The following is a 15,043-nucleotide window of genomic DNA, read 5'->3' on the forward strand; positions in this document are numbered from 1 at the left end:
TATCTGCTACGTTTATTTTTAATAGATTGCATTTCAGTTGCATTCTGCCATTTCAGATCATTGTAGGCTACTTTAATTTTAATCCAATAGTATGTGTATAGTTATTTTTCACCCTAAACATGCAATTTATTAATTGCGCAAGGACTGTTTGTGCGCGTAGGGATTGGCGTAAACCAACCAGGGAGTCCAAAGGCAGTGACCACATGGGCTTTTAAAAACCCTGTCTTGTCCTCGGCAGCAAGTAGATGGCGTCTGACCATAATATTATCTTCTAGTGAGATAGCTGAGTCACATCCAAGTGTAGAGGTAACGGTAATAGGAAATTCTTCGTACTTGCGCTGCCAAGAAAGCTTTCCACGAGCTGGAATCTAATCGAAAATGCTGACAATCACCCTGAAGACTTTACAGCAGCAAACGTTTAAGATAGAAATAGATCCAGAACTAACGGTAAGTAACACGCTGGAGTTCCCATGCCCAAGTAAATGGGCTACTGCTCGGGCGAGAGGGACTGGGAAATACCGGGGCCTCGTCGTAAGCAACTTAAATATGAAGGGGGATACTATTTTAAACCATGTCGCAATTCATGCTATATGAGAGTGACATTCCGTGTTTGTCGAGGTGCTATGGTTTTACCGATGTTTTCTCGCCACACCGGTTTTCTGCCCAGAAATGACAGCGCAATATTTGCTCAGGTCTGGTTTGAAATCACGGTGGAGTTCCCTCTCCCCGCACTCTTGAAGCTATCGTTTGAAATCTGACAGATACATTTGCAGTGGGAGGGGGTGCGTCCTGAACATTCTCTGAGTTTGCCCTTAACAGTACTTGAAGAATGTTTCTTTTTTGTTTCTTTTAATACGGCGATGGTAAACACATGATTTTCAAAGTGTCATTACGCATTAGGCTACAAGCTGCAACCCCTGAAAAACATAATTTAGCCTAGAATAGTCAAGCAAGATAAAAACAAAGCTCACACACAATCATCGGACTTACAGTTGTACAAAGCAAGGGAAACATGATTTCAGAATTATATTGTGTTACATTTGTTGTTTTACCAGTGTAGATGCAACCTTTCCAAACTAATGCTTGAAGTCCATAGACTGAGTGCCCTCCCCCGCCACACTGAATGTGCTACATGAAATTAAATAAAGTAGTCATTCACAATGACTAGGGCAAATAGTATACATCTGCTGTAGGATACATTTGTTACTACATGGTAAACAATATTACAATTGAATGTGGATGGTTTCCTGCTTTTGAAGTTGCTCTGGTTTTTGTTGTTTTAGGTGCGAGCTCTGAAGCAAAAAATTGAGGAGGAACGGGGTAAAGATGCCTATCCTGCCACAGGCCAAAAGCTGATATATGCAGGTAAGATATGGTTACACAATTGTCACATTTTGCCTTTGTGCATTTTCTACATTTCTAAGTTAACCCATCATTAAAAGTGTTTAATTGACTGTATACCACTTCTTGTGATTGCATTTGCCATGCAGGCAAAATCCTGAATGATGACATCCCTTTAAAGGATTACAAAATCGATGAGAAAAATTTTGTTGTGGTTATGGTGGCTAAGGTGAGACAAACAAATGTCTACATCTGTGCTTCTCAGTCCTTGTACGCATGGTGTTCATTGACATCTACTTCACATCCCTCTTAAGCCTACTGACTGGCCTGTAAAGAGGGGAGGGTAGGGAGTGAACAGTAAGTCCATTGGGACACCATTAATATTACAGTGTTATTAACGATGGACCACATTGTTATTCTATCATAACAGAAAGCCCAATATTTTGAGGTTACCCCTACCATACCTGCCAATGCTACTGTTTTCCCAATGCTACTGTTTTCACATTTTAAACCCATCTCCCACCGCCTCTCTAGACCTGTATTTAGCTACTGAAATGTTGGCAGACCGCCACCCCTTCTGAATTTCAGATAGATGGCAACTAAGTTAAAGAATTCATGCTAGATCATAACACATCTCCATACACCATTTACTCACCGGCAGCACATAAGTCAATAGTCAATAATCAATAGTGTTACTTACGAGCTATGGAAGCACCATTCTAAGAACTCTGTAAGCAGTTTCCAATACATTTGAAATAACACCGTAGGCGTACATGAGAGAAAGGTTGTACAGCTCATCAGACTGGTAGTTTCACTAATAAGTGGAATCATCTGTTTGAAATAGGGATGCAAATTATCGATTAATTCATTAATCATTGGTTGATAGCCTTATTGATCAACTTACGATTAATTGATAAGCGGCGTTTTCTCACCGAAATCTCAATATTTCTCGAAAAAAAACTACTAAATCTAAAAATTTGAATTACAAAATGGAGATAAAATGCCACATTTAAATTAATTCTATTTAAATTCTTTAATCCAAAGGTGATTTAAATATTCCCACTATTCACACCGCTAGACACACCCTCTTCACATGTCCATTTCACCTGGGTCTCTTGTCAGTTGAATTGTCGATTAATTGCAATTAATGTTTGTTAATCGATTAACACATTGATCGATTAAAGTCGATTAATCGATTAATCGTTTGCATCCCTAGTTTGAAATACACCGGCAGTACAGCATTGGACTTTTTTTTATCACACCACCTAATAGGGCTACTGATCAACATCTCTGTTTGTAATCGAACACACAAAGATATATCATATCAACTGAATAACCACACCTGATTAATTAGTAAGGTGTGTATGATATGAAGTAAACATGAGCACTGGTTTGAATGGTACACATAGGGGAGCTGGTTTGAATGGTTCTCCCAACATGCTTTGCAGTGTGGAGCAAGTAATATTGATCATTTTCTCCTCAGCAGGCAAAACCAGCTTTGCCACCAGTCCAGGCCAGTCCAGGTTCCATACCGACTCCATCTCCGGGTGCAGCGCCTCTCATGGACATAGTCGCTCCACCACCCCCCGCCTTAATGGCCAGACCTTCTGCAGCACCAGCACCAGTCTCAGCACCAACCCGAGCCCCAGCACCAGTCCCTGCACCCAGCCAAGCCCCACGTCCTGCTCCTGCCCCAACCGTCACCCCTGCCCCTGTATCTGCACCTGCTCCAGTTTTACCAGCTCCAGCCCCTATGCCGAGCCCCGTTCACCACCCAGCCCGACCACAGCAGACTCAGAGCACAGCCAGTCAGCCTGCCTCTGGGCCAAGGGCTCCCAGCACAGGCTCAGCAGCAACACAAAGTGCCACCACAGTCGGCACACCGACCGCAGGGGACACATCCCGGGACTTTTTTCCGGAACAACTGCTGGACACGGACCCAGCACTCCTCGCATCTGGGTAAGGAGGGACTAGTGCATGGTTTAACGTCGTAGCAGAGCAGTCGACAGGCCTGTTTACTCTTTGCTGAAAATGCACAACTACATCATAACATTGCTATGACAATGACATGGTCATTACCATTTTGGTAACAATAAGGTTATAACAGAGGCTCTGTGCTAAGGGATTAATATTTAACCAGCTGTGATGTTTTCTTACCTTCTAATCATTTCATACCTTCTGGTCATTATGATGTTTAAATTGAAATTCATAATTTATAACACTTTCTCTTCTAGCCTTGACCTGGGCCTTTTAGAAGAGGCAGCATCAATTTTAGGTAAGAATTTGAAATATTAACCTTGATTGCCTTTTAGAAGAGGCAGAGTCAATAAATCTTGATTGCATGATGATACCATCATTGAAACTCAGACAATGACAATCATCACAGTGGCTCTGATGTTTGTTTGATCAGTTACAGGGCAAGCGTACGAGAATCTGGTGTCTGAGATCATGTCTATGGGCTATGAGAGGGAGCAGGTGATCGCAGCACTTCGAGCGAGTTATAACAATCCAGATCGTGCAGTGGAGTACCTGCTCATGGTAAGACACTCTTTGCTGCTGAAAGCACACATGATTGTAAGGATTGCAAGGAAAACTTGCAAGGATTTTTATTTGTCATATGCAAACTGCAGAAATACTTACTGCAAACTGCATAAATGTCATGCAAACTGCAGAAATGAAAGTATAACTTGGAAATTATAAATATGACGTTTGAGTTGTCTGGCACTATTGTGCATCTATGTACACAGTACAGGCATAGTGCAAATTTGAAACTTCTTTTTTTGTTTTTTACAATTTGGAACAAAATGAAAGAGAATGGCCATGTTTTACAGCCTTAACATAAAACAAACAGCATAAGACAATAAACACATTTAGAGTCAGCTGACCCATTTTCTGGGATGTACTGTAGTTGTTATTACATTGTTTGTCCTTCACAAAGGCCTGGGATGTGCAGAAATATGTTTTCGCCACTAGTTTCAATGCAAGATGATGCCCATTGTGTTATTATTATTATTTTTTGTGATGATAAGGGCATTCCAGCAGAGCCTGAGCAGCCCCTTCAGGAGGTGACGCGGCCCACTGCTGCTGTTGGTGCTGGGGCTGCTGCCGGTGCTGCTGCTGTTGCACCCGTCCCTGCTGTGCCCAACCCCACTGCCCCACCTGCAGACACACCTCAGGCCACACCCACATCAGGTGAGAGAGTGCTATTAAGCTCATACGACTTAGATTTTTGTCGATTGATGTAGACAAAGCATGTGAGCGAGAACTTGTTGTCACAATATGCGTTGTATTAAAACAGCGCATTTAAAGTCAGCCACAAATATGAACGAGACGAGACAGGCAGTGAGGAGAGGCTGAAGTGGGGACCTGCGCAAACTTGTGTAGGGGTGTGAGGCAAGACTCGTATACACACATGAGTGAGTTGTTGACCGACCAGTTCATGGGCGCGTGACCTCGGAGGCGGTCTGCAGGCGAGCGTTGAAGGGGATAAGCAACTGCAAAGGTTGCAAGATCTGACTGCAGTCGCATTCATCCCGAGATAGTTTGACACCATGTGACATGTCACCTCGTCGACACAACATCACCGAAATGTTTAAGTTTGACAGGAAATCTAACCGTCATGCAACTTTTTGAGCCAGAATGCATTGCTGTCTAAATGCGGATGTAGCCGTTGCGGTATCTCGATCGCACCTACTGCCCTGATGGCTTGGATTGGTCTTCAGGTCTTTAGGTTTTCAGTTCTTCATGATTTGTTGTTCATCTGTCACACTCACAAATGTTTCAATTTATTGGTGCGTGTGTATCGTTACAGATTTTAGTCCACACAAGTGTCTTAGTATAGTACATGAAATGGCAGCTGACTAAAGGGGCTGAAAATGTGTACTTTTGAACAGGCACAGGCGCTCCATCTCAGACGCCCTCCTCTGGTAACCCTCTGGAGTTCCTGAGGAACCAGCCCCAGTTCCTGCAGATGAGGCAGATCATCCTGCAGAACCCTGCTCTGCTCCCTGCTCTGCTGCAGCAGCTCGGCAGAGATAACCCACAGCTACTCCAGGTGGGTGAGGCACCAGTCGTCAAATACAGTAGTAGTGGTGGTGGTTAATTAAGCATGTGCTGCCGTGGCCTAACGGTAGGGCACTGGGTTCGATTCCGGCCCGGGTTATTTGCCGAACCTTCCCCATCTCTCTCTCCCCACTCATTTCCTGTTCCTCTGTAACTGTCCTGTCACAATAAAGGCATAAAAAGTCAAAAAAATATATCATAGCCTGGCCTTACTATCCGTAAACCACCTGTCAATTCACATTTCCATACTTGAAAACTTGAGCATATTTTTATAACATGTCTAAATAATTTTTAACCATAACTATAACTAGCCTGTGCATCCTGAATTGTGGACATCTGTATATAACTTGATATTATATTCTTTAGTTTTGGGTATGTTTGGGCTTTTGGGGATTACTTGGCGGAGCCTTTAAGATCTCTCTTAAAACTGGTGACCAATTTCAAATTGGGAACACTGATGATGGGCTACAGTTCCGAAAAGTTGTTTTTACCCACTTTGTCTTTGTCTTTGGCTTTTCTATATTTTCGGGTGTTACGATTTCACAGAATTGCATTCAGCTCCTGTGAGTGACTCCCTCTACTTCCTCCTCATTCACAGTGTTTACTTGCATTTGTAATAAGTCTACAGGTATGTTAAAGAACTAAAAAGAACTGGAAGAATACAACTATTCACAGACAAAGATGGACATACATACCTGTATTTGTCTTTCTGGCACTACACCACTGGGCATCATTTGTTACAACAGGATAATTGACAAGACGTGAATCAAAATATATGACCGTGCATTAACATTTAATTAGAGGGTTCACGTTAGCCAGTAATACATGCCCAACTGTCTGTACAGTATGTGAAAGTGAAAGCCCATTGGGAAACTCCAACTCCCATTGTCATTGTGACACAGCACTCCACAGCACACAAGTGAACACTGCACACTGCACACAACAAATGTGCATTTATGCCTCACCCGTGCAAGGGGGCAGCCCTCAGTGACGCCCCATGGGGAGCAGTGCGGTGGGACGGTACCATGCTCAGGGTACCTCAGTCATGGAGGAGGATGGGGGAGAGCAATGGTTGATTACTCCCCCCACCAACCTGGCGGGTCGGGAGTCGAACCGGCAACCTCTGGGATGCAAGTCTGACGCCCTAACCGCTCACCCATGACTGCCCAACATAGGGTATGAGGGACTTATGACGTGTTCGGGAAAACCAATCTTTATCTGAGTGGTGCATTCACAAATGGATCTTTCGTTGCTCATAAGGCTGAGTGATGTGATCTCGTGCTTTACAGCAAATCACTCAACACCAGGAGCAGTTTGTCCAGATGTTGAACGAGCCCCATGGCGAGGAGGAGGAGGGTGCTGAGGCCCCTGCAGCCGCGCCACAGACAAACTACATCCAGGTCACCCCACAGGAGAAGGAGGCCATCGAGAGGGTACGGCACACATCACATACAGATTTGTCACAATATCACGTTTTAGTAACCAGACACTCACCAGATGAATATACAGTGCCCTCCATAATTATTGGCACCCCTGGTTGAGATGTGTTTTTTAGCTTCCAATTATTTTAATTTTTTTCTAAATAATATGGGACCTTAATGGAAAAAAGAGAAAAATCCAACCTTCAATACAAGTGCATTTATTCAGTGGGAAAAAAATCCCACATAAAGAAATAATTATTTGACATCAAATAATGTGTGTCACAATTATTAGCACCCCTGGTGTTAATATTTTGTACAACCCCCTTTTGCCAACAAAACAGCACCTAATCTTCTCCTATAATGTTTCACAAGATGGGAAAAGACAGAAAGAGGGATCTTCAGCCATTCCTCTTTGCAGAATCTCTCTAAATCATCCAGAGACCTGGGTCCTCTCCTCTGTACTCTCCTCTTCAGCTCACCCCACAGGTTCTCAATGGGGTTGAGGTCAGGGGACTGAGATGGCCATGGGAGGAGCTTGACTTTGTGTCTGGTGAACCATTTCTGTGTAGATTTGGCCATATGTTTAGGGTCATTGTCTTGCTGAAAGACCCAGTGACGACCCAGCTTCAGCTTTCGGGCAGAGGGCAACAGATTTTGATTTAAAATGTCCTGGTATTTCAAAGCATTCATGATGCCATGCACCCTAACAAGGTTCCCAGGGCCTTTGGAAGCGAAACAGCCCCACAGCATCACTGACCCACCCCCATACTTCACAGTGGGTATGAGGTGCTTTTCAGCATGCGCATCTTTCGTGGTACGCCAGACCCACTTAGAGTGTTTGTTGCCAAAAAGCTCAATCTTGGTCTCATCTGACCAAAGCACACGGTCCCAGTTGAAGCCCCAATACCGCTTGGCGAACTCCAGACGCTTGCGTTTATGATTGTGAGTGAGGAAAGGTTTTCTCCGTGCATGCCTCCCAAACAGCTTGTTGGCGTGTAGACAGCGCCTGATGGTTGATTTGGAGACTTTGTGACCCCAGGATGCTACCATTTGTTGTAATTCTGTAACAGTGAGCTTTGAAGATCTTTTGATTTCTCTTACCATCCTCCTCACTGTGCGTGGTGGCAAAATAAACTTGGGTCCTCGTCCAGGCTTGTTTACCACTGTTTCAGTTGTTTTGAACTTCTTAATTATTCCTCTCACAGTGGATATGGGCAGCTGCAGTTGAGTGGCAATCTTCTTGTAGCCTCTGCCTGACCTGTGAAGGTCGACGCACATCTGCCTCACTTGTATGCTGTGTTCCTTTGTCTTTCCCATGTTTAAGAGTGGATAAGAGAAATGGCCTCGGTGTCACGTCATATTTATACCCCAGGGAAACAGGAAGTGATGAATTACTAATTAAATGTTCCTACATACTTTGGTAAACTTTGTAAACTACTGTAGAAATGACAGAAATGCTTCAATTATATTTATTTCCTGGGAATTGTTAAGGGTGCCAATAATTGTGGAACAGGTGATTTAATGAAAAATAATTATTTTTTAGTCAGGGATTTTTTTATTTTCTTACAATTCATTTGAGTTGAAGGCTACATTTTCCTACAATTTTCAGTGTGACAGTATTCTTCTGCAATAAACACTGAATTTATTTTAAGGCTTTTAACACATCTCAACCAGGGGTGCCAATAATTATGGAGGGCACTGTACTTTTAGTTCCGCTTTGCTGCTCCTCCCATATATAATGTCTGGAATAAAATCCAATGTCAGGCTCTTCAAGGCAGCCAAATAATGTAAAAAAATGGGCCAATCAGGCTCGCCACGCACACATTTCTATTGATGTGATGCAGCAAAGAAGTCAAATCTAGAAGTTTAAATCTACCACATTCATTCTTTTTTAAAGATGAATATAGAGTGGTTTTGAAGGCATTTATTGGTGGCAAGGACAGTTTTTTTGCTGTTTTCCAGACAAATTAAGGCTCAGCCACCTTAAGTACGGCTACAATGAAGCCTTCACAGATTCAAGATTCAAGATTCAAGAATTTATTGTCATTGTCAAAAAGGCAACGAAATTGTGTTTGGGGTACAATACGTACGATGTATACAAGGTGGAACTACAAGGTGGAACTACAATCATCTGGCGAGAAGCACAATAACGTTTTAGGAAAATGTAAGTAGTTGTGACTTTATATGAATCACATTTTTAATTACATCTTTGTTTTGCAGTTAAAAGCGCTGGGCTTTCCAGAGGGTCTCGTCATCCAAGCTTACTTTGCATGCGAGAAGAATGAGAACCTGGCTGCCAATTTCCTCCTCCAGCAAAACTTTGACGATGAGTGACCGTGTCTGTTTTTGCAGTGTATATGATGGTGATAGTCAGGGAGATGGCCACGAAACAAAACAAAAAAGTTGAATAGATTTACAGATTTATTATGTGTGTATGTGTGTGTTTTTTTTGGGGTGTGTATGAGAGAGAGCGATACACAGACTATTTGTACTGTATGTGGTCAAGTTTGTAAGGGGTCAAGGCCAGGGATATGCAGTCTTGTAGAAAGTGTTTTCTTGGAAAACAGCCATGGTCTACAAGTCGAGTTAATTTTAACAGCCACTCCCTTTTTATTGAACCATATCACCTCAACTGTGAATTTTGCACTGCTGCTATTGCTGCTGTTAGTATTTATTATTTTTTGTGTGATATGATTGAGGTGGCCACTGTATTTTATTTATGCCAAAGGACACACCATAAAAAGTTATTCTTTGGGTTTGCTTGATCACCATAAACCATCCATGTTCATTTATCTATTTAGTATCAGCGCTGAATCTTACAGAAAAGTCATAAAAGAATGGGTTTTGTCTGCAATGTCCAACTGTTTGTCAGGTTGTATAACAATACAATAGTAAGCTGTCTGAAAACAAGACTTGGTCATACTCCACAAATCTGGAAGATTGTGTAGTATAAACATCTCAACCATGCTACCATCATTAAAATGCCTCCTTGCAATCAAACCTTTAGGCCCAGACGTGTACAGACTAAGAAGTTTTGTGCTGTTCCTTGCCTTGTTTTTCAGTTTTATTGGTATATGTTATTTTTTTAATCATTTATGCTTTAACCCATTTTAGCCTGTAGCGACATATACACTGCATTCAGGTTCTTGAGATTTGAGTTTTTTATTTAAAAAGTGGGTATGTTAGAGCTGAATGAACATTCTAATGCAAAATGAGGGTCCTAACTTTTCAATGCAACTTAATTCATGTTTTTACGTGCTTTGGAGGCTGAGATATTTAGGTTTTAATAGGCAGAGAGCACATTCTCATAAAAAAGGGCTTAGGCCAAAATGGGTTGATGCATTGTAATGGGGAAGAAAAAGTTCAGTCCACAGTTGAAATGTCAAAGAAAGAGGTAGGCTGTTTTGAACAACAGCAAAATAACATATCGTTGCATTTTATCCAATTTTATTTAACAGTTTGTGTCAACCTGTTCCTTTTTTTTCAAAGTGTGTTGCTTAGCTTTTTGAAGGACAACATTACTCTCTTTTTGCTTTTTGATGCGTAGAAGGCCTTGGGAAAATAAATAAATATAAATAATTACCCCCCTTTTTTGTAAATGTTGGCACTTTATGGGAAAGAGTGTTGTTATTATTGGAGGTTTAAACATTTGCATGACTTTAAAATAGCCCGGGGAGTTGAAAAAGTGTCACGGTCTGGTGGTGATGTATTGGTAGCTTTACTATTACTGTTCTTGTTATTTTGGCAAGAAGACGGTTGACCTGTATGAAGTGATATTTGCCTTAACATAAAAAAGTTGCAGGTTTGCTGTATGGTACATAAGATTATTGTTTAAGCATAATGTGAAATAAATAGCTTTTACAAAGCTGAATTTGAAGTTTGGCCTTTTGTTCCAGGAATGTTATTACCAATTAATAAACTAACATGGTTCCAAATCATGCATATTGTAGTGTTTTAGCTTTATGTAATAGGCATATGCATTACAGGAATTATTTAGGCCTTTAAAACATCTTTGTATAGGCCTACGATTCTGGTATTTTTGTTGTCTTCATTTTTATTCCAGAATGTATTTTTTATTTGTTATGATCAGCGCATTGCAGAAAAATAGCTCATTCAAGGGGATTCCCTAAATAAGGAATAATTATGATACAGCTATGTGAACATTATGAGGAGACTTTTGAACTATGGAATTTAGCTATTACAGTAGAACTAAATCCAATCCATGACTGATGAGAGGTCCTGACTCCTGACAGCTCACCAGACACTCCATTCAGTCGACCCTGGGAGTCATCAAGGCATTCGTCCACTGGGGGGTGTTTTTCCGAAGGGTGTGCGTGTTCCCGCAGCAACAGGGAAGATGGCAGCCCTCACATCTCTCACCCAGGTAAATGGCAAGGAATGCATTCATTCTGATAAATAGGATCGTGCGTAATAAATCACAACGGGTGGTTTGTAAAGCCATTTGTGCCCAACACTGTTATTTGTCGTAAGACTTTGTCCAAGATGTGTTTGCCTATCTTGTTGACGACATGGGTCAAGGCCTAATTAAATCAGGCTAGCAAGGGAATAACGTTACCGTTATCTGTATCGCCGCATTAGCTAGCCACCCAATGCCTAGGTGATCAAGAATATGTAAACTAACATGAGCTAGGCATGATTTTCTATAAATTGTATGCTTTCCCTGGTGTGCGTTGCAAACGCAATCCAGCTCGTGTGAACACATTACCACCAGCATCATCTTGCATCGCACGACTAGCTAGCTCACCAAATCCATCACTGTGCATTAATTTCTGTAGCAAGCTACCGCTAATGTTTGCTACCTTGACCGCAGTAGCCAGCGTGACCAATTTGTGACATTACTGTGATGCACATGTTAATGGTATTTGCAGGAGTAATTGTTGTCAACATGCACAGTGTAGGAAAATGCTACAGGGATCTTAGAGGTTAAAAACTAGCACGCGAGTATGAAATGACATCCCCGGCTAGATAGCTTGGATGGTGATTTTATCCACTCTCGCCCATCCTCTTAGCCATGAAACTTGGATTAGGGTTTATTATCATTAGACTGACGGAATTGAATGTAACTTCAACATGTTGAGTAGCATCCCGTTAATAAACGGTGTTGTATTGTTTTCATTATAGTATTTTCCACACAGTTTAAGTTAGAAGTTGGTCTACCTTCCACCAGTAACGTTACTCCGGTGTGTTCTCCAGCCAGCTTTATATCACATCCTTGCTGAATAAATCATATTGGCTGGCAAGCTTTATTGTACTTAATAGCCACCGCGAAAGATGCTGAAGGCCATGAACGCTTCGGTGAAACTGTCAGCGGTGTGTTTCCTAAAGGCAGTCGTCAAGTGGCAAGTCTAGCCCTCAAATGTAACTGAATGAACATTTGCTGGGTGAATGAGATGAGATGATTCCCAGATTCACGCTCCCATCTCATTACACTCCCATTTCATCTCGCTCCCACTAGCCAGACTAACGGTACCACCGCCATATTACGGAGCCAGTTATCTTGTTGATGTTAGTTTTTTGTTTCTAACCCTAACCCTAAACCTAACCCTAACCTTAACCCTAACCCTAAACCTAACCCTAACCCTAACCCTAACCCTAACCCTAAACCTAAACCTAAACCTAACCCTAAATTGCTTGTATGTGGCAGTATATGATAATACGTGAAATATAATCGGGTGGGGACCGCAAGTCCGGGAGTGATAGAAACACCGGGGACCGCACGTCCGGGAGCGAACTCCGTTGGGAGTCTCAGTCTGTATGCCGATAAGATGAGGCATTAGCTACCGCTGGCTAGCTGCATTAGCCAGGATGGCAAATTTTACCACCTTCATCTGGATATCGTTAAGACAGCTGTAGCTCCCAGCTCTAGTTCTAGTACTAATATATTTACCAGCTGCGACTGGCTCAGTTTACAATCACTCTTGGTACTTTGTAGTAAGAAATACTTCACCATCTGTTGAACACACAACGTTTACATTTGCCATTAATTGAGGCTAAGCACGAACGACAGGGTTGTTAAAACATGATCTGCATGTAGATGGGCCTGTGTCATGCATGTTCTAAACACAGCCTTCTCTCTCCAGCAGTTGTCGAGTGGGAACCCCATGTATGATAATTTTTATAGACAGGTAAGATTAGGCCTGCATTAAGCTCCTATCAGTTCATCCAAAATACTTGAAAATACAACTGTTATGATGTGTGATAATGTTATTGTTAATGTTATAATGTGAACATACAGTGTGATCTTGTTTGTGAGGAGTATGCCTGCTACTACTACTACTGTTGTTGACAGCTGCTGTTAAGCTCTTGACATTTCCAAACCTTTGTGAGTTGTAGAACTAATGTGAATTAATATGTCAATGACAGTTGCTTTTATGCTCAGTGCACTACAGCAATAGCAGCAAATGCAATACTGTTCAAGTATTACAATTTTGCATTATAATTTATTTCTCACATTTAATGGAAGAACTACTCTGTATGTGACCATGATATACAGTGGTGCTCATATGTTTACATACCCCAGCAGAATATACGCTTTCTTGACGATTTCTCACAAAATATGAAGGATTACACAAAACCTTTTTTTTCACTCAATGCTAGTGACTGGGTTAAGATATTTATTAGCAATCTTCTGCGTTTATTCTTTCAAAAGAATGATCACAACCCAAACTATCCAAATGACCCTTTTCAAAAGTTTACATACCCTAGTTTCTAATGCTGAATATGACCCTGTTTAACATCAGGGACCGCTCTAAATTGTTTGTGGTAGTTGTGGATAAGGCTCTTAATGTTCTTCTCAGATGACAAAACAGCACATTCTTCCTGGCAGAATGGTTGTTTCCTATAATATTTTTGGGTGTCTTGCTGGAACCTCACATTTGAGGTTTCCCCTGAATGGCTCAATGATGTTGAGATCAGGAGAGTGAGACGGTCGCTCAAAAACTTCATTTTATTGTTTCTGAAGCTAATGACGGGTTGATTTGGCTTTCTGTGTTGAAATATTGTCATGTTGGCATGTCCAAACAATGGACCATGTGCAGTTTCAAGGCTGATGTGTGTCAAGTTTCCTCCAGTATTTTTCACAGGGCAATGTATTCATCATTCTGCGAGTATGGATCAAAAGTATAATGCATTTGTAACTCAAATGTCCCCATGAAATCAGTGGTCCATGACCATGTTTCACAGAAGGGTATGGTGTAACTTTCATCATAGGCTCCGTTGACTGTTCTCCAAATGGTACTGTTAATAGTGGCTGAAAAAAGTTCCATATTGATCTCATTTTTCCAAATGACATTGTCACAGGCATTCTGATGCTTCTCACTATGCTATTTGGTGTATCATATGCAAAATAACATGTTTGCATTTTTGTAGTAATGGCTTTCTCCTGGCAACCCCCAACAGCCCATCTTTCCTCAAGTGCCTCTTTGCTGTACAGTTCAAAACATTTTTTCATGTTGTCCTATATTTCACCTGAAGTTATTTTTTGGTTGTCCTATGCCTCCTGAACAATTTCCCTTGCAATGGTCATTGCAATGCAATGATTCCCTTGCCCAATGGCTTGATTTCAACCAAACCCCCTCATATTGCATTTCTGAACTGAAATTCCAACAGTGCCAACATGACAATATTTCGACACAGAAAGCCAAATCAACCTGTCATTAGCTTCAGAAAGAATAAAATGAAGGTTTTTGAGCGACCATCTCACTCTCCTGATCTTAACATCATTGAGCCACTCAGGGAAAACCTCAAATTTAGTTTAGAGGTTCCAGCAAGACACCCAAAAATATTATAGGAAACAACCGTTCTGCCAGGAAGAATGTGCTGTTTTGTCATCTGAGAATATTAAGAGCCTTATCCACAACTACCACAAACAATTTAGAGCGGTCCTTGATGTTAAACAGGGCCATATTCAGCATCAGAAACTAGGGTATGTAAACTTTTGAACAGGGTCATTTGGGTAGTTTGGGGTGTGATCATGCTTTTGAAAGAGTAAACACAGAAGATTGCTAATAAATATCTTAAGCCAGTCACTAGCAATGAGTGAAAAAAAAGGTTTTGTGTAATCCTTCATATTTTGTGAGAAATCGCCAAGAAAGTGTATATTCTGCTGGGGTATGTAAACATATGAGCACCACTGTAACTTATGATAATGTGTTGTACGTCTTATTGTAGGCTATAGTGTTCAATAAGTAGTTTACAGT

The 15,043-nt window shown here is 41.4% G+C and overlaps 2 protein-coding genes across 10 annotated transcripts in view; both read left to right on the forward strand.

Annotated features, from left to right (window-relative positions):
- Positions 1 to 244: 244 nt before the first annotated feature.
- Positions 245 to 10,711, forward strand: rad23ab (RAD23 homolog A, nucleotide excision repair protein b). Of its 3 annotated transcripts, none has more exons than XM_063201129.1 (10): positions 245 to 447; positions 1,284 to 1,365; positions 1,491 to 1,570; positions 2,825 to 3,300; positions 3,576 to 3,616; positions 3,752 to 3,879; positions 4,371 to 4,533; positions 5,235 to 5,395; positions 6,693 to 6,836; positions 9,045 to 10,711. In XM_063201129.1, the coding sequence occupies exons 1-10, from the start codon at positions 379 to 381 to the stop codon at positions 9,156 to 9,158; spliced, it is 1,458 nt and encodes a 485-aa protein (XP_063057199.1). In that variant the 5' UTR covers positions 245 to 378; the 3' UTR covers positions 9,159 to 10,711. The 3 variants fall into 3 exon arrangements, with proteins under 3 accessions (XP_063057199.1, XP_063057200.1, XP_063057201.1); XM_063201130.1 differs by having other exon boundaries at positions 2,828 to 3,300; XM_063201131.1 differs by lacking the exons at positions 245 to 447; positions 1,491 to 1,570 and having other exon boundaries at positions 1,303 to 1,365; positions 2,828 to 3,300.
- A 440-nt stretch (positions 10,712 to 11,151) lies between these two features.
- Positions 11,152 to 15,043, forward strand: part of eps15l1a (epidermal growth factor receptor pathway substrate 15-like 1a) — a 67,011-nt gene continuing 63,119 nt past the window's right edge. For 5 of the 7 annotated variants that reach the window (XM_063201132.1, XM_063201135.1, XM_063201136.1 and 2 more), the window contains exons 1-2: positions 11,152 to 11,208; positions 12,926 to 12,970. In XM_063201132.1, the coding sequence (XP_063057202.1) occupies positions 11,182 to 11,208; positions 12,926 to 12,970 (72 nt within the window). In that variant the 5' untranslated portion in view covers positions 11,152 to 11,181. The remainder of the gene's footprint in view (positions 11,209 to 12,925; positions 12,971 to 15,043) is intronic. The other 2 variants (XM_063201133.1, XM_063201139.1) reach the window with 1 other exon arrangement.

This window comes from Engraulis encrasicolus, chromosome 6, assembly GCF_034702125.1.
Source record: "Engraulis encrasicolus isolate BLACKSEA-1 chromosome 6, IST_EnEncr_1.0, whole genome shotgun sequence".
NCBI classification, from domain to species: Eukaryota; Metazoa; Chordata; class Actinopteri; order Clupeiformes; family Engraulidae; genus Engraulis; species Engraulis encrasicolus.

What these genes read in the sequence shown, in the direction of transcription:
- rad23ab (XM_063201129.1), top strand. Translation starts at nt 379, where the DNA reads ATGCTGACAATCACCCTGAAGACTTTACAGCAGCAAACGTTTAAGATA. An exon ending in CCAGCACTCCTCGCATCTGG is followed by an intron (nt 3,301 to 3,575) that starts GTAAGGAGGGAC and finishes TTTCTCTTCTAG; the next exon opens with CCTTGACCTGGGCCTTTTAG. An exon ending in AGAAGGAGGCCATCGAGAGG is followed by an intron (nt 6,837 to 9,044) that starts GTACGGCACACA and finishes TTTGTTTTGCAG; the next exon opens with TTAAAAGCGCTGGGCTTTCC.